Source organism: Aythya marila (genome assembly GCF_965140915.1).
Source record: "Aythya marila genome assembly, chromosome: 3".
NCBI lineage: Eukaryota > Metazoa > Chordata > Aves > Anseriformes > Anatidae > Aythya > Aythya marila.
The window spans coordinates 55,528,863-55,552,136 of NC_139044.1; the positions used below are offsets into that span (position 1 = coordinate 55,528,863).

Consider the following 23,274-nt stretch of genomic DNA (forward strand, 5'->3'; position numbering starts at 1 on the left):
CTGTAGATAGGGTAAAGGGATTTAATGTTTGTTTCTGCAAAAAGCAAATGGATTTCTGCATCCTCTTGGATGCACAATGTACAAGGATGTGCAGATCACCTTCAACACTCTATCTCCTAACTCTTTACCTTGATCCAGCATGACACTTGGATAGGTCACAATATTCTTATTTTAGATGACCAGAATCTAGGGTTTATTAAGCTCTGTCAGAAAGAAGGGATGTCAGAAAGAAAGGATGTTAATGGAAATGACAAACTTGAGATGGAAAAAGAACTGAAGACTCATTGTGCCGTTCAGTTATTGTGTCCACTTAGCATTTTTATACCCAGTACTGTTTCATATTTTTGGACCATCAGTATTTGAATCAGCAAAATAAAGATGAGTGCAAATAGAGACACTGCCAGCCTTTCTGTGGGAAGTGTCGGGAAGACAGAAATAGTTTCCTTCTCTGCTCACCTTGCTAGTACTTGTATAGAAGGATTTGCTTATGTAGCCTGAAGTCTTCAGTTGTCTGGGACAAGGAACGCTCACTTGAAACTGTGTTTCTGAACAGCATTGCATTATGCTTCAGCTCTGGGGCAAACAGTAAGAACAAGGACTTGCAGGATACCTGTGCAAAGTAACAGCAAATGCTTATGCTGGTTTTCAGGTAGTTCAGGCAAAAATGACACCTGCTGCAGAAATTATCTTTCTATCTGAGAAGTCATATATAAAGTCAGAATTTTATTTTCCTTTAATTTGTTTGGTCACACTTTAAGTTGGTCAGGAAAGGGCATGTAAGTAGAAGTCTTTTTTGTTCTAAACTGTGAATATTTAGAGCATTTATCAGAAACAGTCTGTGTTATTTTCAGTCAAATGGCTTTGGAAATGGAATGCTTTGGCCCTAGGACCCATTTGGTTCACCCGGAGCTTTCTGATCTTTATGGTTCAAAATAAATGTAGCTATTGGCATGGTTAATTTAAACCTTGTTAGCAATGTGACTTAATCTGTGATTTTTTTGGGATGTTAGTAACGAGACAGTGAGCCAACATGGGTCCTGAATTTGGGTATGATTTTCATGCCTGTGTGTAGTCTCAATTGTGCATGAGGAGAAAGGATTGTAGTGATTGAATATGGAAGAGGACATTTGTGGATTTCTGCAGTAGGTCTTGTCCAGGAAAGCAAGGCCAACTCCTGTAGTAAACAGAAGTCTAAAGGTGGCATTTCTGGTAAGCGATACCACATGGCCTTTCCGCAGATTTGTCAACAAGAGGTAGTGCACCAACGGAAAGCGGAAACAGCATCTCTTTATTACCCAGACCCTTTCCCATCAGGGTGTTATTCTGCGTGGTGCATTCAACTTGTGCTCTTTGCCCTTTGTCCAGGAGCCAGTTTCTTGTTGGCGTTCTGATGTCCAGGGATTGTGAACAGCTGCCTCAGCTGAAAAGGGGTTAATCCTTCCTCCCTTTCCTTGTTTTGGGGAGGACACTCATTCTTGTGCAGTGCATCATTTTGGTAACAGTTTATTACACAACGTATCTCCATGTTGACTCCCTTATACTTGTCTTCACCCATCCTACATATTTCCTGCCCATGCTGTGTTACCCTTCTCTGCCAACACCCAAGACCTAGAAGGAGAAAGCAGAATTTGGGGCACTTGCTTCCATTAGCATATAGCTTGACCCTGGAGCTTCTTGATTCTGTATTATGAAAGTCAAAACAGCAAGAACATTGTTTCTAAAATACTTTGTGTTGCATTTTTACTGGTCCAGAGTGCAATTCTTGTTGCTAAGTAATATGTTCAATTAGGAGAAAAGAAAAAAAAAAAAAAGCAACACCACACACACAGAATCCCAGCAAAAATTCTGACTTCTAAAACTCGGAAGGTGATTTTAACTTCAGCAGACAACATATCTTTTAGGAAATAGCTAAACCCTGGCTTGGGAACAGTACAGGAGACTGCCAAGTGTATGTGAGCACTCTGGGTATCAGTTGACTCATTTGCCTGATTGAGTGGTTGTTGGTAAAACTAATTACATTTTCCCACCTACCAGTACCAAATAGTTCTTTTTGTTGCTATGTATAATTTGATATATACGAAGAATACGTTCTTCATAGGCATGTGTGCATTTTCCTGGCAGAGTTTAGTGAGAATACAGAAAACCACATTGCTCGAAGAGCGTTCCAACATACTTCTGGTGTGGGTCCAGGCCTGGAGTCCTCTCCATGTTAAAAGCTACAGAAGATGTTCTGGAGAAGATGTTCCAGCTGCTGGTTTTAGTTCATTTAGCATGCTACTTTGAATGCAATTTGAAACCTAACACAGGTTAAAAAAAATAAAACAGCAACTCTTTTCCTTGTCTAGAGTAAACTGAGGCATATTGTAAATTTAGTAAACATTATAAAGAAGGTTTGCTCTTTCTACTGAAAAATCTGTTATAGGATACTTTCTAAAAAATGTCTTGAGTCAAGAAAGAATATAGAAGTGCGTGTGCCAGTAAATATTCGAGTCAGAATCAGTGTGGGTATAATTACAGGGGCATATAATAATCATTTCTGTAATTTGCCAGATTGCCTCAAATAACATTATCTTCACCTGCACAATTGCTTCCATCCTCACATGTCCAGAGCAGTTGTATAATTTGAGATCCTGCTTTTGAGAAACTACTGGTGTTTCTGACTTCTGAAACGAAGTGTGAAGCTGTATCTCATTTATAGTCATTCAACTATGTTAGACAATTTTAGAGAGAAATCAAGCCAGTGTGGTTTGAATCCCCAGGTTTTAGAGTTTCAATCTGTATTAAACAGATTTGTCACCAGAATCTCCAGTGTATTTACTTTGTCTTCTCATTTGAGGGCTCTGTAATAGTTATCTAAACCCTATGGAATTTGTAAGGGAGAGAAAGAACAAGCCTGAAAGTAGGTAACTAAACCAGCACTGTTTCTGAAAGTTTTAACAGTCTCAAATGGGAATTTCAGTGCTCTGTATATGTGCAGTTAGCTGGATGATCTCATGGTGTATTGTCCACGAGCAGGCTGGCAATTCCTCATTTCTGAAGGAAACAGAAAACTCTTGTCATTTTTTTTAGACATAAAGGCAGTCAGAAAAAAAAGCTAGTGCTTTTTGCCCCCCAAGTTTTTTGTGTGAATTTGTGGTGATGTCTCTTTCAGTGTCAGTTCAAGAAATCATTTTACAGCAGTTGAATTTTTAATGGAAATAAAAAGTATTCAGCAGAAAAGCAGCTGTCTCCCTCTGTTTGGTTCTCACTCTTTCTGCATTGTGAGGTAAAAAGAAGTAAAGGCAGAGATATCACACTAAGAAAAAAAACAACACAAGGTTTTTACTTTTTTATGTATCCTACGAGGCTGCTAATGCATTGTCTCATGCTTTCTGATGGAGAAGAAATAAACAAGAAGAGCACAAAGAACGCAAAACGCTAATACTGCGACTAAACGGACTGCAAAATGTCTTAACTCAACCTTTGCAAGACTGGCAGGCTTTTTTGTTTGGCTAGTACAAGGGAATGAAAACATTTAAAGGCAATCGTTTTCCACATATTTCCCATGCTACTAAGCGTATCTGCATAAATAGAAGTTTGATCCATCATTTTTTATATTAATCAGTTTATAATTCAGTTAATCTTGAATCAGCAAAATGGATTTAACTATTAGTACGATGGCATTGTGGTGATGACTGTAAAGCTTGTTCCTAGCATGAATATGAATGTTTGGCCAGATGGCTAAATTAAAGGAAACAGAACTAATTCAGCTTTCTTGAACTGCTCAGCGTCTTCTGGCACTGCAAACGCACACAGTTGACGTTATTAGCATTTTTGCAGAACCTAATTTCTGAAGTTCAGTGCTGACTTTATCCTTCTGAGGGTACAGGAGTCTAAAGGAAATGCGTAAAGACAAGTCTTAAATGTTGAAAGATGAATGGCAGCGAGCCAAACATCTGGCAAGGTGGCTGCAAATTCAGAGGTACACAGGATAAACAGTTAGTGGCAGCATTGGTGCTACCTGGTACAATGGTAACAAGGTTTCAGCAGATGTGCGGCCAAAAAGAAAAAGAACCATAAAGGCAGAAAGTAAAACAAAATGCTGAAAAAGCAAGGTTTGCAAAATGTGTGGTAGAAGAGGAATCCTTCACAGTTTGGAAATGCAACTGTGGAGAATGCTTGAAACCAGTAAGTCAGAGCAGGTAAAGAACCATGAGAGAAATTGGAGGCCTCCAACTAGAGTTTGTGGAAAAAAATATGTAGAAAAAGTTCATAAAAGACAAATTTAGACGTAATATTGATAAGAACAGTAGCACTGTGAGATCATCCACAATTTCCTTAGTCACAAGATGCTGATGAGATTTGTGCTCTGGACTACTATTTCACTGCTAAGAAACTTCTAACAGTCTGAGGAAATTAAAAAGGGGTCCTGGGACAGGTTATTTTGAAATTCATCAAGTCCCACTATCCAACCGGTGCATGCAAATGCAAGTTGTCAATGCAACTTGCACTGGCTTCTAAATTAAACTTGTAAGTGTAATTGGGACCTGTCTGTCTCTTATTCTTAGTGGGATCCCACTTGAATTAGTACCTGCAGTCAGAGACCATAAGAGTGTATCAGAATGGATAACGAGTACAAAACTGTTGCAGTACTGTTGCATTAGTCAATGCTGTGGTGTTGCTTGAAATATTCTGTGTAGGGTAAGTCACTGTCTCTTAAAAGGAAAATGGAGAAAATTGAAAGAAGAACTAGAAGAGTCAGGAGTTGAGAAATGCAAAGCATCTTTTGCTCATTCCTTTCCAAACCAAGTCACTTGACTAGTGCCCTCAGATACAGACCAACAAGGAAGTCCTGTATCTCTAAAAATTTTGATTTTAAAATAACCAAATAATACTAGGATATATTCATTTTCAATGTTGTTTTAATTAGCTGAGTCTGTGAAGTTGTTTTGCTTCCCTCAGTTGTTGAATGTACATTCTTTTTAAAAAGTAATTATTTTTTTTGTTTGTTTGTTTGTTTGCTTGTTTTTAATCCTGATCCATCATTAAGTAAAGCAGATGTTCTTTTTCTGGCCATGTAGTGTCATGGTACTGGACTCTCTCTTTCAAAAAGTGCTATCCTGACTTCAGCGTGAACTTTAATCGGTCATTGCCCTGATACTAAAGGAAGGCACGTGTTCCAAAAATGTATTGACCAGATTTTCTGGGAGTTTTGTTTGACTAGCAACATTTGAAACCTTCAGTGTTATTACTAAATATCATGATGGCAGCATCTTATTTTATCAATATCCTTCTGCAGCACTATTGACTATTCAGTTTGTACAACTCAAACGTTAGATTGGAAGTAATTCTGTCTTTTATCTCTTGATATCAAGTTATCAAATACGTTAATTTGTATCAAATACAAGTTATCAAATATGGGATTGGATTATCCTCAGTAACTACAAAAGTCAAAGTGACTGTAGTTCCAGAAAGCTTCTTTGGCAATGAGGACAGGCTATGATGTAGGAATGAGCAGCAGCTAGATTTTCTGCAGATAGAACTCAATACAGCTTCATTGACTTAATTCAATTATTGTGATTTATAGACTTTTCTCAGCTGCTGTGTATGATCAGCTATGGCAAGATGGTGGGATCTCCCCCAGTCCTACTGTAGTGGTTTATTAAAATGAACATAAAGCTTGAGCATTCTTACTGTTGATGAGGTCATTTTATGGACATTAAACCAAATTAAATGACAACAAAATATTTTTTGTGCTAAAATAACATCATTTTTAGTAAATTCTAGTTGTGTTATGAAGTAGAGGGCCTCCTGAGCTGGACCTTCAGTGCACCAAATCTTTGGCTACGGTGCTACAGCTCCATACATTTCAGTGCTGCCAAACCATTTATACCAACACTGTATCTGATCCAGGTGCATTGCAGCATCACAACAGATCTTATGGGAGTAGCAGCAGTTGAGCACAACAGAGACATGCACAGCAAAGTCACCAAACAGGCTGGAGTTGCTCCTCTAGGGCTGAATTATTTAGCTTCTTGGCTGTTCTAATATTCATCTCTTCATAAAAAAAAAACTTCAGAGTGGAATAGCCCGTCTTTTGATTACCATGTCTTTTAGGAATTTGTGCATTTTAGGCTGCAAACTGAAGACTTTTTGAAATATTGGGCCTTTAAGGGGATTGCAGTATTGAATGTTAATTCCATGGGTAATGGTTTCAAAACTGATGAAACCCCTCTTTATTTACCAAGACTAGCTTATGAAACTCATCACAGGTCACCTCACAGGCTAAGAGGTCACTAGATTTCAGAGAAGGGTGTTTTTCAGATATTCAGATTTTTTATAATAAATATAAATCAACACGGGCATGGGTTTCATGAGGAACCCAGACACCTGTGTCTCTGGACTTAACCCAGCTTTCAGCTGTCGGTATGCTTAGAAAACGTCATATGAATTATCCCAGTGCTGTCTGTCAGTTTTCCCTTCAAAGCATACAGCGTCAGGGCACCATTGGAGACTGCTCTTGAAATGGTACCTCTTTTGTTTCCTGCATCCATATGACCTTTAATCAGCCACAGCTTCACTACAGTACAGGACTCATTATGTCTGATACGTTTTGCAAGGAAATAACTGTATTTGTGTTGTGTAACTGAGTCACACTTTAAATGTATATGTGATTTAAGGTGTTTTATTATCAGATTTTGTATTATTCATCAAACGCAATTCTGCAAGTGGTAATACATGTAATAACAGTTGAAATAATGAACAGTATGAAAGGAGGGGAGATGAGAAAAATAGAAGAACAGAACAAAGGGCCAAAGAACCATTTCATAATAAGTACTTGGAATATTTTTTTTAATTACTATTATTATTGTTTAGTTTGTGTATTTGAGAGTTAACAAACCAGTATGACTTGTTCATTACCTTTTTCCATCATTCCCTCAGACTTCATAGATCTGTAAATACCTGAAAAATATGAATGTAGGCAGCTAAAATACAGCCATTTAATTTTTCCATTGAATCTTTCAAGTATACCCTGTGGCTTGACCTTTTCTTCTGAAGGTCAAGAGAGCTTTATTCATCTGACATACGTAGCTTGAGTATGGCATTTATAGCCTGGGTAATGTTATGGATGATAACACCATTAGACATTTATACAGCTTCAGCAGGAGTTCAGCCAGCAGAGCTATCAGCCTGATAAATGCTTTCATCAAAAAGGTTGTATTGCTACAATAACCTGAAAACTTAAAGCTGCTCCTTGAAACCTATAGCCTGGCTGAAGAGATAAGAAGTACCCTCTGACATTTCTAAGTTGCTAAAGAGCTATCTTACATGTAGGTCCCAGTGCAAGAATTAAGATGCCCACATGCAGCTGTTCTGATCTGAGTTAGAAATTAAAGTATGAGTTCATAATTTTAAATGAATTGGGGGCAGTGCTACTCAAAAGAATTAGCTTTAGACTGAGATTAGACAAAACTTTGGGTAATGAGTCCCAACATTTTATTCCTACCCAATTAGAAAGTGTTTCTACAGAATTTTAGGAGACAGAAATCTTATACTGATGTTTTTGGAAACAACAGAAAGTCTTGCCTCCTCTATCTAGCTATTTTGCACTTCTGAAAACTCATAGGAGACTGCTAAAAAGCTAGTCTATAGGCTTGGTTAAAAGTGGTGTGAGAATCTAGCAATGATAACATGTAGGATCTGGGCTTTGTAGAGTTTATTTTGTAGAGAGTTTTCAATGTAGATAGTGAAAGTGGTTATATGCTGATTATGGATGAAAAAGCAGTTGAACAGCTGAAAATAGATGGTATGATGCAAATGGAAGAAGAGTAGAGTAGAGCTTGAGTTCTTACATATGTTCGATCTTACATGGGCACAGTCAACATGGGCTCATGAAGGGAAAGTCCTATCTGTGAGATAAACAGGTTCATGTTACTCTGGGTGATGAACTGGCTTGGTGGTAGAGCTCAACGGGTCTTAGTGAATGGGGCTACATCTGGCTGGTGACTGGTTGCTTGTGGTGCACAGAGCAAGAGGGCTTGTAGAAGGATCTAGATACACTGGAGCACTGGGCAGCTATCAGAGGCATGAAATTCAGCTAGGGCAGAGGAGGTTCAGACTGGATGAAAAGGAAAATTTCCTTACAGTGAGGGTTGTCAAACAATGGCACAGGCTACCTAGCGGGGTTGATGCCCCATGACTGTCAGTCCTTAAGAGGCATTTGAATGATGCCCTCAATAATCTGCTTTAACTTTTGGTTAGCCCTGGAGTGATCAGGTAGTTGGACTTGATGGCCTTTGTAGGTCCTTTCCAAGTGAATTATTCTAATTATAATTCTAATTTACTTTTATAGCTAAGAGTAGAAGTCTGAGGCTCATAACAAACTTCACCTGCTGTTTCAACCCAGCAGCTATTTAACATAAGGATATTCATATCATGTAGTGATTACAGTTAGGGAAGCCAGGTGCTGTTTTTTTTGGTTGTGTGTGTTCATGTGAAATGACTTCATTGATTTCCTTAAGGTGTTAATAACTTCACTGGAGTTCCTCTTATTGAATCCCTCCTCTGGTTTACAACTTTCTGTTTCTTGATCACCACCTGTAGAAAAATACATAGTATTTCTTATTCTCGTCCGAGACCTTTGAAGCCAGACTTCCTTTCTGAAATTTCCAAAAGAGCAACAATGACAGTTGCTTTCTATGTAAGTATAGATAGGGGAAAATTATCCTGTATTTCTCATAGCGTTACGAGGTAAAGGTTACCCAGTGAAATTACCAGTTAGCAGGCTTTAAACAAAGAAGAGGTTGTATTTTTTATCTGAAGCTACATGAGTATGCAGGGAAGGTGCTTGCTCGGTGCATCCTGCTCTTTTATTCTTCTCCAAATACTTGATCACTGTTAGAGATAAGATATAAGGCTAGATGAATTTTTGATCTGGGTATGCAATTGTTAGAATCTTAAATCCACACATCCCTTCACAGAGAAATGATAAAACCTGTGCGTCAGATATTTTCTTTCCAATGCATAGACAATTTGCCCTTCAGTTTGTACACTTTAACATGGCAACAGAGAAATCAAGTTATGTTAAAGTTATGTTACTGTAAAACCAAAATACATAGTAGACTGAAGAGCAGGTATAAGATTTGACCTTCCTTTTAGCTTCCTTTTAAATGCTGGCTAGTTTTCAAATTGATGAGTGCCTTTAATTTTCATTTAAAACTTATTTGCCGTGAATTCTGTGGTAGCAGCAACAGCCTTGGCTAATGCATTTATCATTTGGTGGATTTATTAATCCTAATTTCCTGATGTTTCTCTAAAATTCATCAAATATACAGGATCTTAACTTGTTCAAAACCTCAAGACAGAAAACATTCATAAAAGATAAATTGTAGGTTCCTGTCAGTCTGACTTCAATCAGCACACATTGCCTACAGAGCAGTTTAAGGGCATGAAAAAAAACACCTTGCCTTATCCATTTTGTATTTGAAATGGTGGGTGGAAGCTCTTCTTCACTCTTCCCGAACATGTAACATATTGCCTTCCTCCTAGGCTGTAATAATCTACTTCCAGTTGAGTGATCATACTGTCTTTGCCTCTGTTTTTGGAAGACATTTCTCCCACCTTCTTTCTGCTCATCAATCGAATAACCTGTCCTCCTCTATTCAGCTTTCTGTTTCTCAAGAGCTGTTTGAAATCTCTGCTAGGATTTCCTTTTGTCGGATGTGTCTTTTGATTTTGTTAGAACCGAAGCATACCATAATTTCTGCCACTGATTTTAGAAATTTCTGTATAATCCAAGAATACTTTAGAGTCTGTGATAGCCCTTCTACCAGCTTGCTTTACTGGTAGTAATGGCCAAGTTCAAATAAAGTGTAATGGCTCATATTAAAGTAAACAAAATCAATCCCACTGTGAGACATTACTTGCTCACAGATTTTAGGAGTTTACCTCTTAGGTCCTGTCACTTTTTGTTCCTCTGTCAACTTCTCTTGCAAGAAACATCAAATAGGCCTGCATGTTTTCTTTTGAGGTATGTAATAAAATAAACAATTATGGCAGTTTGTAGATTCTCATCGCTCACTACCCTTTGCACAGGTACTAACTGGACACAAATTTTCTCCCATGTCAGCTGTCTCTGAGTCAGCGGAAGCTGCTTTTAATGCCTACGCACAAGAGATGCGAAGTCCAATGACTTCTGGCTTTTCCCAATCCAAGCAAATTAGATTTTGCTGCTTAGTCTTCATTCATGTACATCTTTGATGGGTTGCAGTGTCCTATTATGGCACCAGTTCAAACCCCTGACTGCTGTGGTTTTAATTTATTTCCAGAATAGCAGGTTAATTGCAAGATGCATTCAAAGGAGGGTCCGGTCACTGACCTCTGATGGGGCTGGGGGCTGTTGTGTTATTTTCAGGTTCTGTTTGGCACCGCTGATGGTCAGGTTATCGTCATGGACTGCCATGGCCGAATGCTGGCCCACGTGCTCCTTCACGAGTCAGATGGCATCCTTAGCATGTCCTGGAACTACCCCAGCTTCCTGGTGGAGGACAGCAGCGAGAGCGACACAGACTCCGATGACTATTCCCCACCGCAAGGTAGGATTATTTGCACATCTTTCTGCTTTGGCTTTGCTGGTGGTCATGAAGACATCTTGAACACCAGGGAGAAGTCACGTTGTACTGTAACAGCAGGATGGCCATGGTTTTAAGCTGGTAGAAGTGGAAAGACAGTGCATTCCTGTTGAGGTACAGTCAGGGATGGAGCAGAATAGTGGTATGAGAGAGTGGGTTCATCCCCAGCTCTGCCAGTAACCCTGCTGTATGACTTGCTGTGAGTCATACCTCATCTGTGCTGCTTTGCCTCCAATTGTGCAAATGAGGTAACAGCACAGAACTCTAAGTTTTTATTGAGGGCAAGTGAAAAACACTAGATAAGGGCACATCAGGTGTCACTGATAAGCAGACATGATATATTTCAATGGTTCATATGTATGGAGGTAGTCAGAGGACAGTCACAAAACTGAATGCATTATTATATCAATTTGTGTGCAAAGACACCCATATTAGACACGGCAGAAGGTGCTACATCTTTAAAGGAATCCTGTGAAGCAGAGTTTATACTCATAATTATAGTCCCATTCTTGATAGTCATGCCATAAAGCACTCAATAAATCTCAGAGAAGAATGGAAATAAAAGTATTTCCTTCAACTACATGTGATAGAAAGAGGATAACTTGAGCTATCTGCAGTTACTAATTCCCATACCTCAGAGCACATTGCCAGTTTGGCAGTCAGTAAGAAATCCTTCATGACCCCTAAGTATAAAACTCATTGTGTGACATGTTTTGATTTTAAATTATTTGGAAATCATAAATAGCAAAGACCTAGCAGGCCACTGGGTGTACATGGTTTGTGGGGTAGGATATGTCATTACTCCTTTCATCCCGGTCCTTCTCAGTCCAAGTAATAGTAATAATGCTTTTTGTAAATGCTGTTGATTATTCTGTAAGATGTAAGTAAGCTGTGTCTGTGTTCCAGTATATGATGTCTGAACTAAATTAAGGGCTATTATATCAGTGATTGTACTGAATCATGGAAAATTTGAATACGTAATGGCTATGAATGATTCTGAATGTGCATCTCACATCTGAACCACTGAATTGAGAACTCTTGCAGTTTTAGGTCTAATTTGGGTTCAATCCAAAAATGTATCTTTTCCAGAATCACCTGTGTGTATGTCAATATAATAAACATACGTATTTAATAAATACTGATAGAGTCTGATCATCTGAAGAAAATGTAACATCTTTTGGCCTGAGGTTTGTTTTGGCTTTCATGTCTCACTTCTGGTGAGATTTGTTACCTTAGAATAAAAGAAACAAACTTCCAGGTCTCCTAGCAAGCTTCTAATGCAAGACAAGGAACAACATTAAATCGTCTTTTTATTGTTTTTTTAAAATCCAGTTGGGGGATGGTGAAGTTGCAGAGTACACAGATGAGAACTTAAACGATCCAAATGTGCTAGCTTTTTCTGAGTCAGTCAGGGGGTGGGTGTACTCGTTAGAAGCCTACAAGTCTACTTTTAATGATTACCCAAACATGATGTGTTTTCTTTAGAGCAGATGCAGAATAAACCTCTCAAAGGTGACAAGCCTTTGACTCACACAGAAGTGTAGGAAGGACTGCAAGTTTGATGTTTTTTTCTTACCAAACTATATACACACACGGAGCTGCTAATTACTAGATACCATTCTCTGAAGTGGTTTTTGATCATCTCTTTTGCAAGTTCAGGAAGCAATATTACTTTTAAGTGTCTGTGCTATTTTTGATGACTGAAAAGGTGCTGGTCAGGCCTTGTGAGCACTTTATCAGGGGCCAGCAGCATCTCCTGTCAAAGTTTGTCAAAAAAAAAATGAGTTAAATAGTGAATGCTGCAGATGGTGATACTGGTCATTAAGTATTTGAACAAATGAATTTTGGTGAATGCTGAAAAGTAAGCTCAGAGGAGCAGAGACTTTATAGAAATAGTTTGGAAAGTGAAGTTTTCCATTTGAGCTCATCTCCACCTTTGAGCACATTGGATCCTGTTGTGAAGGATGGCATGCAATTTTTTATGCTGCTGCCTAGCTCTTAACATTTAAAATACAGTAATTTGTGAAAGGTCAGTATGTTCTCTTAGAAGCTCTTACAAATTCTCTAGTGACTCCAGGAGTCCCCAGCACTTGCCCAAGCAGAAAATTTGTGTAACAAGTAGCTTTTAGAGTGATTACACTGTTTATTATGCTGTCTTTCAACTTTGGGTCCAAGGAAACCTTCCAAAGCACCAGCTTTCAATTTGGGAAGCTCACAATGAAAAAATACAGAAAACCACCTTTATGCAGCGTAACAGAAGATCCATAAATCCCTTTGGATTTACTGTAGTGAAAATGCAAAAAGAAAAAAATGTTGGGGTTTCACAAAAACAGACAAACTGACTAGCTGCACCTGCTTTGCTGTTGCTTACAGACATTACAGAAATAAGCAGGTAGAGTTTGAGGCTTGGAACCATTCCTGATGAGGACAAGCTTAATTACAGTGTCTCTCAACGTGGATGTAATTACTTCAGTGGTTCACTTTTCGCTCACTCCTGAGCCTTGTTTTTGCAGATGGTCCAGCCGCATATCCAGTCCCGGTGCAGAACACCAAGCCACTACTGACCGTCAGCTTCACATCTGGAGACATCAGTTTAATGAACAATTACGATGACCTCTCTCCTACTATCATCCGCTCAGGGTTGAAAGGTACAAAAGGCAGACATCTCACCCCCTTCTATTCTCTGTTTTACTTGCACTTTTAATTATGTGTGTATAGGTTATGTTTTTCTGTTCATCTCTCAACCCAGGAGCTCTTATCACCCAGAGCTCAGCTGCTGGTGTTGCCGTTATCAGCACTGACACCTGCTGGTGAAAGAGCAGTGCTTGGTTAATAGATCTTTTTGTATTTGGAAAAATGTTTAAATTTTTGAGATTTTGTTTTTATGGGAGCTTTCTAGAGCAAATTGATCTGTTTGTCTTTTTTCAGCCGATTGTGCTATTAAGTTAACGCTTGCTTGTGTGAATGGTCCTCTTATATAACACTTTGTTTATATTTTTAATTCACAATGTCTCTTCCCATGCTTTTAGTAACCAGGTATGAATCACAATACTCTTTTGAATGTCTTACAAATTTTGGAAACTTCCTGAAATTATCGATTACAAAGAGGCAAGTTATGCTGAAAGAAGGAAAATTCCACTGATTATTACTATAACATCTTGCTAAGTGATGTGTGAATGTTTGTAAAATCAGCATTCCATGTCAAATCTTTAATTTACATTGAAATCTTTACTGTTCTTACCTATCAAAGAGTCCCTTACCTTGCCAGCACCCTCAGTAAAATTTATAGTGTTTTGCCTGCAGAGAAATTTTAATTCACTAAGGCACATAAGTGAATACATAAATATGGGCTCCATTGATTCTTTTTGGTCTCTACAAGTAAATCAGTTTTATATTAGATGCAAAAAAAAAAGGGAAATCTAAACTGTCAAAGCAAACCCTTAGCTTTTCCGTAATTGTACAGTATTGTTAAAAAGTTATTCTAATTCCAGCACAGTAGTTTTTGGGTGATCAGCTGTGCAGGGGAGTCTTAGGAGGTAAAAAACCACCTTTGAGAATTCTGCCCCACTCCTGCTTCCATCTGTCCCAACACAAGAAGCATGTGGCTGGCAAAAAGTAGCTTCATGAGGCAACCCTATGATCCAGAAAACTTCTTCAGCCAGAAGGGCTGCTTAAAGCCTGGGAAAATTGGAACCCATTTAGAGAAGCTCTTGTGATATCCACCTGTGTGCCCAGCATCACTGTAGAATTATAGTAAATCGGGTAAGTAGTCTTGAGTTGGCATCTAGTCTGTGCTTCTGTCTGGAAGCAGTAGGAGAAACTTGCTCACTGTGTAGAGTTGTAGGGATCCTACTTGCCGAGGATGTCTGTCTTGTTTCACTAATGGAAAAAGGTCCCTTAATTACATCACGTTCCACTAGCAAAATATTAGCGCACAAGCTGCAGTAGAAATATTTTTATGGTCTGTAAACTTGACTGCATCATTGACATCAGTAGAGGAAGAATGTGCAACATCTTGTTGGATAGGCAGCACGTGTGAGACAGAGGGAGAGAAAGGTGATTGGGATGTCACTGTCTTGTTTTGAAGTTAACCACTGCATGATGAAAAGCATTTTACATATAGTTGATATATGGATACACAGATTTTCTGTACCTTCTTATCAAAAATGTTGTCAAGCAACTGTCATTTTGCTGGTTATTATCACATGTAAGAATGTGCAACCCACCCAGCACAGGGCCTCCATCCTCTCCAGCCACTTGGAGCTCAGCTAAGAGTGAATGATCTTCAGTGTTGTATGTGAGTCAATTCACGTGTTTCTGTCTGCAATGTGTAAGTATTGCATTGTGGTCTCTGTAGCAGATGCCCTTGTCTTTATAGGCTGTTGTAGGCTACTAAATGTATTTTTAAAGCAGGCAACTATAAAACTCTTTCATGCAATACCAATATATTTTTGACCTTCTACTAGCTTTGCATAGCTGTCATTTGACTGGCAATATTCACATTAAATTGTTGTATGAAAGCTTTTGCTGTTGGATGAGAATTTGATTACCCAAATGCAACTTCTTCGCTTCATCCAGCTTAAACACTCCTGGAAGTTTTGTCTATTCTAGCAGTGGTCCTGAACTGTTCAGCTGTATGCTTTCTTTTTTCATACTTTTTAACTCAGTGATTCTCAGAGCTACCTACTGAAATACATCAACTAGGTGTACTAGTTAGCTGCAACTGCTACCTGCAGAGCTGTTGCACATGTGGAGTGCTCTCTGTTAAAGGTTTGTTAATATTCACATCTGTGATGGTTGGCTAACTAGCTTTGGGGGATGACTGTGATCCGCTGATTCATTTGCAGATCAGTACCCTAGATGAGATCTCCCCCTCATTTCTAATCTCTGCGCTTGCACTGAGACCTGGTTATGAGCTGAGCTATTTTAATCTCAAGGTTAAAAAGCCTAAAACCCCGTTGGTGGTGCAACATGCTGTGGAGTCACTCCGTCCCAGGGGGATGCTGTGGACCACATCTGGTTCTTCTCTGCCATTGCAGCAGCCTTGCTCTAGGAGTTTGGAGAGCAAGAAAGAAAATTGGTGGACACAATAATCACTCCTCTTTTTCTTGGTATGGGGATCAATGGAAAGTTTTACTTGAAGACAGCTAGCCAAATGAGGTTCTTGTTTCACTTTGGTAGTTAAGCGAGTGTAGTAAAGCTCATTATCACAAGTGGAGTTGATCTGCTTGCCCCACTGATTTCTAAAATAACTATCATCAAACTCTGAGAAAGATGGATTAAATCCCATTGTAGATTACTTAGAGGGCCGACGACCAAGAGAAAAAGAGGCATACAATGCCTGGCTCTGAAAAAATTATCTTGAGAAACCTATGTCTTGCTTCTGATACATACAGAAGCATAATTCCCATGAGAAATATCAGAAAGTTGAAATAATACAAAACCATTTTAAATTGCACATAAAAGTCCCTGAAAATGACAAGTTGACAACTTGAAACAATTTTGAGATCCTTCCTGCCAACTCTTATTTCTCTCCTGCTTCTTCATTTGAAGACAGCTTCTCGCCCACAAGTGTCTTCAAAAGGTTCTTGGCAGATTGAGCATCCCAGAGCACAAAAGTTTTGTCTTTACCATCACTTTGTCTCAGTACAAAATAGCTGCCTTTCACCTCTGGTTTAAGATTAAAAAGGTTTAAAGACTAGCTCAGTATTCCTTGCACATGCAAATCTGCCTTTGAAACACAAGCAGAAACACAAAGTACTGTTTTGGTGCTCTTGTTGAGGTGTGACAACGAGCTGGAGGATATAACGGTTTGAAATTAGCATCCCCAAATTAAGCTGTGGGCGTTCCTCATTATGAGGTGCCTGTAGGAGAAGTAACTGATATGTATATTCATATCCATGTGTATGAGAGACTAAGCAATCCCTGTGTGCTTCTGGCAAACTTCTGCTAGACAAAGGAGTAGCTTTCCAGAAGTCATGTCAAATGAGAAGCTATGACTTGGAGGCTATATGAATTTAAGGACAAAAATCCAAGTCTTTCAAGTTTGATGTTACAAATCTTGGGTTATATTAAAAGTTAAATTCACAAAGAGTGGGGGTATGAAGCATTGCCACATATGCTGCTTTTTAGCACTGTAGGCCTCTCCACACAAATAGTTTTTGCTGCTCCCTTAGTCACTGAGGTTATTTATCTGGGCATTAAATTGATTTCACTTATTTAGCCCAAGGTTGTACACATTATATCTTCCACACCAGTTTTAACATCACAAATAAATTCTTGTACTTAACATATTTAGGAACAACAGCTAATTTACATTCTATACTCACTATAGAGATAGAGAAGTTAGTGGGTTTTTACACTTTTTTTGCAATCCACAAAATAAAAAGGAAGAGGCATTCTCAGAATTGCATATACATTATATTTGCTACTATTCTGATGAAAATATGTAGGTTTTTAAGTAACCTCTGAGAGTATGATTTAGATTCTCAAATCACTGTTGTGCCTCTGGAAACACTGTTCCTATTGATTCTAATAATTGGTTACTGCAAATTATCTTTGCTCTTTCAGATGTGGTGGTCCAGTGGTGTACGCAAGGAGACCTACTTGCAGTAGCAGGGATGGAGAAGCAGTGTCAGCTTGTTGAACTTAGCAATGGCTCCCTGTTGAAAAGCGCACTTGTCAAGTTCTACAACGTGCGCGGGGAACATATCTACACTCTGGAGACACCTGTGCAGGTAGGAGGTATTTTTAAGTCAGTTCTTAATGCTTTGCTGACTTGATTTTTCCACATTGGCTTTTAGGTGTAGACCTGCAATATGAAAAGGATTGCAAAATGTCCTTAGTGAATTGATAAATACAATATATATATAAAAACACTGTAAATAATCATTTGTATTACAGTAGATATTCAAGAGTACATCTGATTCTAAGGCTAGGTGTTGTGCGATATGAAATAAGAAACATTCTGTTTCCTAAAACCATCGGGCAATGAGTGGACAAGATAGAAAAGGGAAATTCAGTTATTTCACAGGTAAATGGGCGAGGACAAAAATCTAGATAACTTGCTTAATGCTGTAGCAGTGCCAAGAACTGGACTAAAATATTCCAAGTCCAGTATCAGTACCACAAGGTTATTCTCTCTTTGTTAGTGCTATAATTTTCTAATGTATAATCAGTTGATCTGATGCAATATTTTACCTGTTATGGCATCAGATGGAGAAGGATGAATTAGGCAGTCTTGTCTCCCACTTACTGTACAGATTTTCACTGTAACCTTGGTCATGTTACTTAACAAACAAATGTCAACACGTGTGTTGCTCAGGAGCACAACATGCTTCATAAGTTTCCACTGATATTTCAGAACACAGCTGAACATCGTTCTACAATTTATTTCTTTTTTTTTTTTCCTGACTGTTACTAGTGAAATATAATTTATAATAACTTTGAAATCCAGAAGTGGCAAAAATGTTAGATATATTTACTTAATTATGATTAATGATGCTACCATCTATTACTGTTTCCTTTTCAGTACCGTGATCTGAGATGGATACAAAAGGATGACACAGTAAACCAGCTGCTGAGCTTTTGTGTTTACTTAAATTTAGCATTAATCTGTGCTTATTAGTACTAGTGCTCTAATTTAGATAGAAATCTTTAGTTCCATAGTGTATAAAATAAAATAATGTTGTCTAAAGCTAACCTGAATATGTGCGGAGATACCTAATGCTGGTTTAGGTATCTAAAAGACTTACCCATGCACACAGTTTTATTGTTGTAAATGTAGCCCTTTAAGCAAAGTAGCACAGCCCTATTCTCAGTGGATCACTTCTGGAGAAAACATATTTATACCAGTGCAGCTCATTCCCAGGCCAGGTTAAAAACAAGCTGTATTCTGTTACTTTAGTTCTAGGATACAGTATGTCCATGTTAGCTGTTGCACTGGTATAACACTTCAGTGTTGAGCTGTGAAATCAAGTTGATGGTTGAGCAGTGGAACGGATGGGGACAGGTTGCTTTAAGATGTACATCTGTACAGGCTCATCTCTTACTGCTCTCTCCCCCAGTGTATTCCCAATAACCTCAAATTCTCTTTTGCTTCAGTGCTTTCATTTCCGCTAGTTCTTCCAACATCCCTTCATTTCATATTTTTCAGCTCTTCTCCTTTCCATTCTATTTATAAGCACATATTGTGGCTGGTGTGAGAGGTAATTATTCTGCCATTAAATGAGTACTCATAGGACAAACTGACAGGTCATACAGAACAGGTAACTGCGCCACAATGCAGTATGTCTCATAGTAAAAATAATTAACCAGAGCTCCTCTGCTTTTCCAGCTGACAATTTTCACTGAAATTTTAGCAGTATTTTATTATCATGGAGATTTCCCTCTCTTTCTCGACTTCTGATGACAGCCTACAGCTTCAGAGGTTACTAAACAAGGATGGAAGTGAAAGATAGGGAGATGGAAACCACCAATTAATATCACAATCACGGACTCTCATTTCCTTAGGAAAACAGGCTAAAAATAACAATCAAACTCACATATTTATGTTAATTTTAAAACTGTGTGCATAAACCTGCCCAAAATTAAAGCCATTCCTCTCATGTTGTTAGTCAATGTTTATTCTCTTTATTTAGTGCACTTAAATTCGTATTTACTGAGCTGCCGGAGGAAGTGAGGGGGTCTTTCAGAAAGACACCTGTATCTGCTCGTGTGGACTTTATGCTACTATGTATTTGAATGCTGGTCTAACAATATTACCACCTAAATAATAGATATGCTAAAACATTGCAAAGTGTTCAGTCTACTAACAGAACCAGATAAAGACTGCTGTTGCAAAAATATTGCTAATAATTGCCCTTATTCTGTACCTCTGTTCCAAAGATGTATACGCAAAGATGACAGTGAGTCAGTGGTCCCAGTGATATGTCTGATGACAAATTCATCAAAGTAAATTCATTAGTTTTCTATAATATGGCAGTCAGCCTCGTAATGGGATTTCATAAAACTCATCACTGGTTATTGAAAACAAATGGAAGAAAAGAATTTCCACATCTCAGACTCTTCTATTTGAACTGTTTCTTCTGAAGCAAGCAAATGTGTGACTGGAAAAGCACATTTATTCCAAATGAGCATTGTTCTGAATATAAAGGTCAAAGAAAGTAAAGCAACAACAAACGTAGAACATAGGGGATTACTGGTGCAAAACTATGTGGTACTCTGTCCCAGTCCTTTGATAAGGCAGATGTCTGAAATTTTTATCAGTAAAATATACTCAGCTATCTCTGTTTCTGCTGTTTGCCTATCCTGTATATCTTGGTAGGGTGTTGCAGGAAACAAGAAATGTTATTGAATTGTTTATAGCAAAAGTCAATCTAAAGCTGATGTGTGATTTATATGCAACTTGGCTGGAATGTTACGTAGCATAAAGTCACTGCAAACCCCAATGTGGAATAGATTAGGGTACTGCAGTTTACTGATCCTGACAATGACTGTTGTCATGGTTCCCTTAAAGGTGTTTTATATGCCACCTTCTCCTCCAGCTTTAATATGTTTTTGACATCCTCCATATCATTTGATGAACTCTCTTAAGCACCTTCAGTGTAGGATTTTACGGTTCATAAACCCAGTTTGCTGACTATAAAACCCTAGGAAGGGAAATTGCACTTGTTTAGAAGTATCCAAATGAACACTGAAAAATAATATTCATAAACAGAATGATAGAGCTAGCATATTGTAACTGTCTCTTGTTCTCTGCACTGGGGCTTCAGCCCTGACATTCTGAAAAAAATGTATTTGCAGAATATAGTGCAATGAACTGAAAAAGCACTGCTAAAATCTGGGCAAATGAAGAACTTCTGCTACACGGAGTCAAACTGCTTTGAACTGTGAAAGAATGATGAAAAAATTCCTGAAGTCCCTTCAGAAAGTCACACCAGACTTTTATATTACCAGAAGCAATTATATCAAAAACAGGTCCATGTTGTGACTCCCAAGAGTCAATACTGATTATTTATCTTAATCAATGAGCATATCTTAAAGGTTGTTGATCAGCGGATAACTATTCAAAATATACTATCAATTTCTGTAAATCTTAGTACTTACTGTTCTCACCCCTGTGTGTAGAAACATCAACCTGATGAACTAAAAATGTGCCCAGTTGTTTTATCTGACAGTTTTTTTCATGGTCCTTCTTTCCCAGCATTTAAAACTGTTATTAAAACTGCAGGCTGCCCTGCTGGTTGTAATTTTTTTTTTCCTTTTTTTTTTTTTGAAGAATGTTTATGCTATTTGTTAAATCCTCATAACTTTTTCCTGGCAATAATCAGGGATGGGAATAATAGTAATAGGCCTCATTCAACACTGTGTCAGTCTTGCTAAAATTGTTTCCTGGAAATGCCGCAATCGAGTTCTGTCACTTGAGAATTTCTCATCTGATGTGCAAACAGGGTTATTTATTATATCAATGAACCATACCCGCTGTCACAAAATTCACTTCTCAGTGGATACAACTATTTCATGTCTTCCTATTTGGACTTCAAACTCAGGAGTCTCCTGCAGGACCACTTAAAATTCAGCTATCTACTGACTTCACCAAACATGTGAAGTTATTCTGTTTGATGATTCACATTTTTTGCTTATATTTCAGCTTCCTTCTCTGTTTTTTTATGATTTTTCTTTCTTGCGTGTCCCAAAGAGGACCAGGGGAAGAAGATGGTGGATTTAGAAACCCTGATACTGATCTCATCTATGCATTTATAATCCTAGAGTAAATTTACATTAGCTTATGATTTTATACTGCTGTGTAACTGCTGTATGAACAGATTAGACTTAAAGTGCAAAGAAGAAGAAAGATAAGAATGAGGTGAGCTCAGCAAGTTCCAGAATCAGCAGGTGTACAGGCAAAAAGATATGATGCAGAAAAACTGTCGTCACATTTTTCTCAGTGTAGTACTTTTAAACCCTAATCCAGAGTTTTGTACCAAAGGCTAAATCTTTATGGGAGAAGGTCTGGGTAGTCTTCGAGAAGACCCACTTGCTCTAACCATGCTGCAGTCAGCAGGAGCCCTCATGACATTTCATGGACTGCTCCTGTGCTGGAAATGTCCTGGCATCTGAACAGTTAGATTTAAGACAGTGTGCTTCTGCAGAAACCTGATAATTGTGTAAAATCCATTTTACTAAGGCCTGAGAAGGAAGGTGCAATTTTAGGTTAAATTCAGATCAAAAGGACTTTGAGAGAAGAGGCTGCCTTTTATGTTACCCAGCTGAGCTGACCTTGCTTACTTTGTCTTCATCTATTTCACATACAGTGTTCAGGGTTGTTGCTTCTGAATTAACATTGTCTTTCATTTTCTATTGCCTGAAGTTAATCCTATTTAGTTGTCGTTGGATGACACCAAAGTTTCAAAGAGTTTATTTACAGAAATAAAAGAGTTTCAGGATGAAAAACAAAAGCATCAGCTTAGAACTAACCAGCATAACAATTCTTTGGGATATCAATAAAGACCTTCATGTTTTCTGTATAGGCCATAAGAGTATTTCTGACTGCTACACGAATGGGTCATGATCAGGACTGCAAAATACAGCCTTTCTATACTTGGTTAGGAACAGCTTCATTCTGCTAGGATGGAATCTCATAGTTACATTGAAATCTAAACAACAACACCAAAACTCACTGTAGAAACAGGATACAAGAAACACCTGCAAATCAAATAAGAGTTTGCTGAGTTTGCTGCATGAAAAATCATGTAAGGCCATAGCAGTGTAATTTCTGAGCATGTCATAGTCTTTATTGCTTTTATCACCATCAGTTCTCTTGCTAGTTAATATTATTCCCACTGTAAATAAGGGTAACAGAAGAACGAAAATACTAAATTACTTTCCAACAATTATCCTTGAACTCTACAGCAGTGCAGAGATGTGCACACAAAATTCAGAAGAGCCAGGTGGGCACTGTAGCCGTTGCACCTTCTGGTATCTCTGAAAAAAAGCAGGGAGAAAGGCAAAGCATGCATCTCCGCAACAGCAAGGTACAGTGAGAGAAAGCAGACAGTGTCCATTAGGGTTTTTACTTGTATGTACCATTCAGTAGATACCATTTCTCCTGAGAAACATCCCAGTCTCTGCTGGACTTTCTGCCTTGGAATACTGTTTTTGTTTATCTCATTACCAGTGGGACTTCCAGTTCTGGTAGTCAAGGAACCAGTGCAAGCATCAGACGAGCCACATAGCTCAGGATTTCTGAGCTGAAGGAATGAAGCAAGGAATAGCTTGAACAGTGTTGTCTTTGACTGAACTGTATACAAGTGATGGCAAGTAGATAAATTGTGTTTCCTCCTGTAAGAGAGACAGATGAATGGCATTGAGTAGACGTATCTGACTTTTAAACCCACTGGAAATAATGGAAATAAATGCATGCTTTATAAGGAACAATACTTTTGCTTCAGACATGGCAGATCAATTGCTTTTCTTCTGCATAGTTTGGAGTTATTAGCTGAAGCCAGCTAATAATGATTTGCAGTAGTAATTGATTCATATCCATGTCCTTCAAGGGAAAGAGTGGGAAGCCTAGTTATTGAGAAATATTATTGGAGCAGTACATTTAAAGGTCAGGTCAGATCTGGCATTTGGGTGATCTTTTATTTCCCCAGGCCTTTAA

General features: G+C 38.3%; 1 protein-coding gene across 9 annotated transcripts in view; it reads left to right on the forward strand.

The window, feature by feature from the left end:
- Nucleotides 1–23,274, forward strand: part of TULP4 (TUB like protein 4) — a 155,704-nt gene that overhangs the window by 106,636 nt on the left and 25,794 nt on the right. For 8 of the 9 annotated variants that reach the window (XM_082756607.1, XM_082756600.1, XM_082756602.1 and 5 more), the window contains 4 exons: nucleotides 10,394–10,574; nucleotides 13,124–13,258; nucleotides 17,181–17,347; nucleotides 18,142–18,177. In XM_082756607.1, coding sequence (XP_082612733.1) covers nucleotides 10,394–10,574; nucleotides 13,124–13,258; nucleotides 17,181–17,347; nucleotides 18,142–18,177 — 519 coding nt within the window. The remainder of the gene's footprint in view (nucleotides 1–10,393; nucleotides 10,575–13,123; nucleotides 13,259–17,180; nucleotides 17,348–18,141; nucleotides 18,178–23,274) is intronic. The other variant, XM_082756608.1, reaches the window with a different exon arrangement.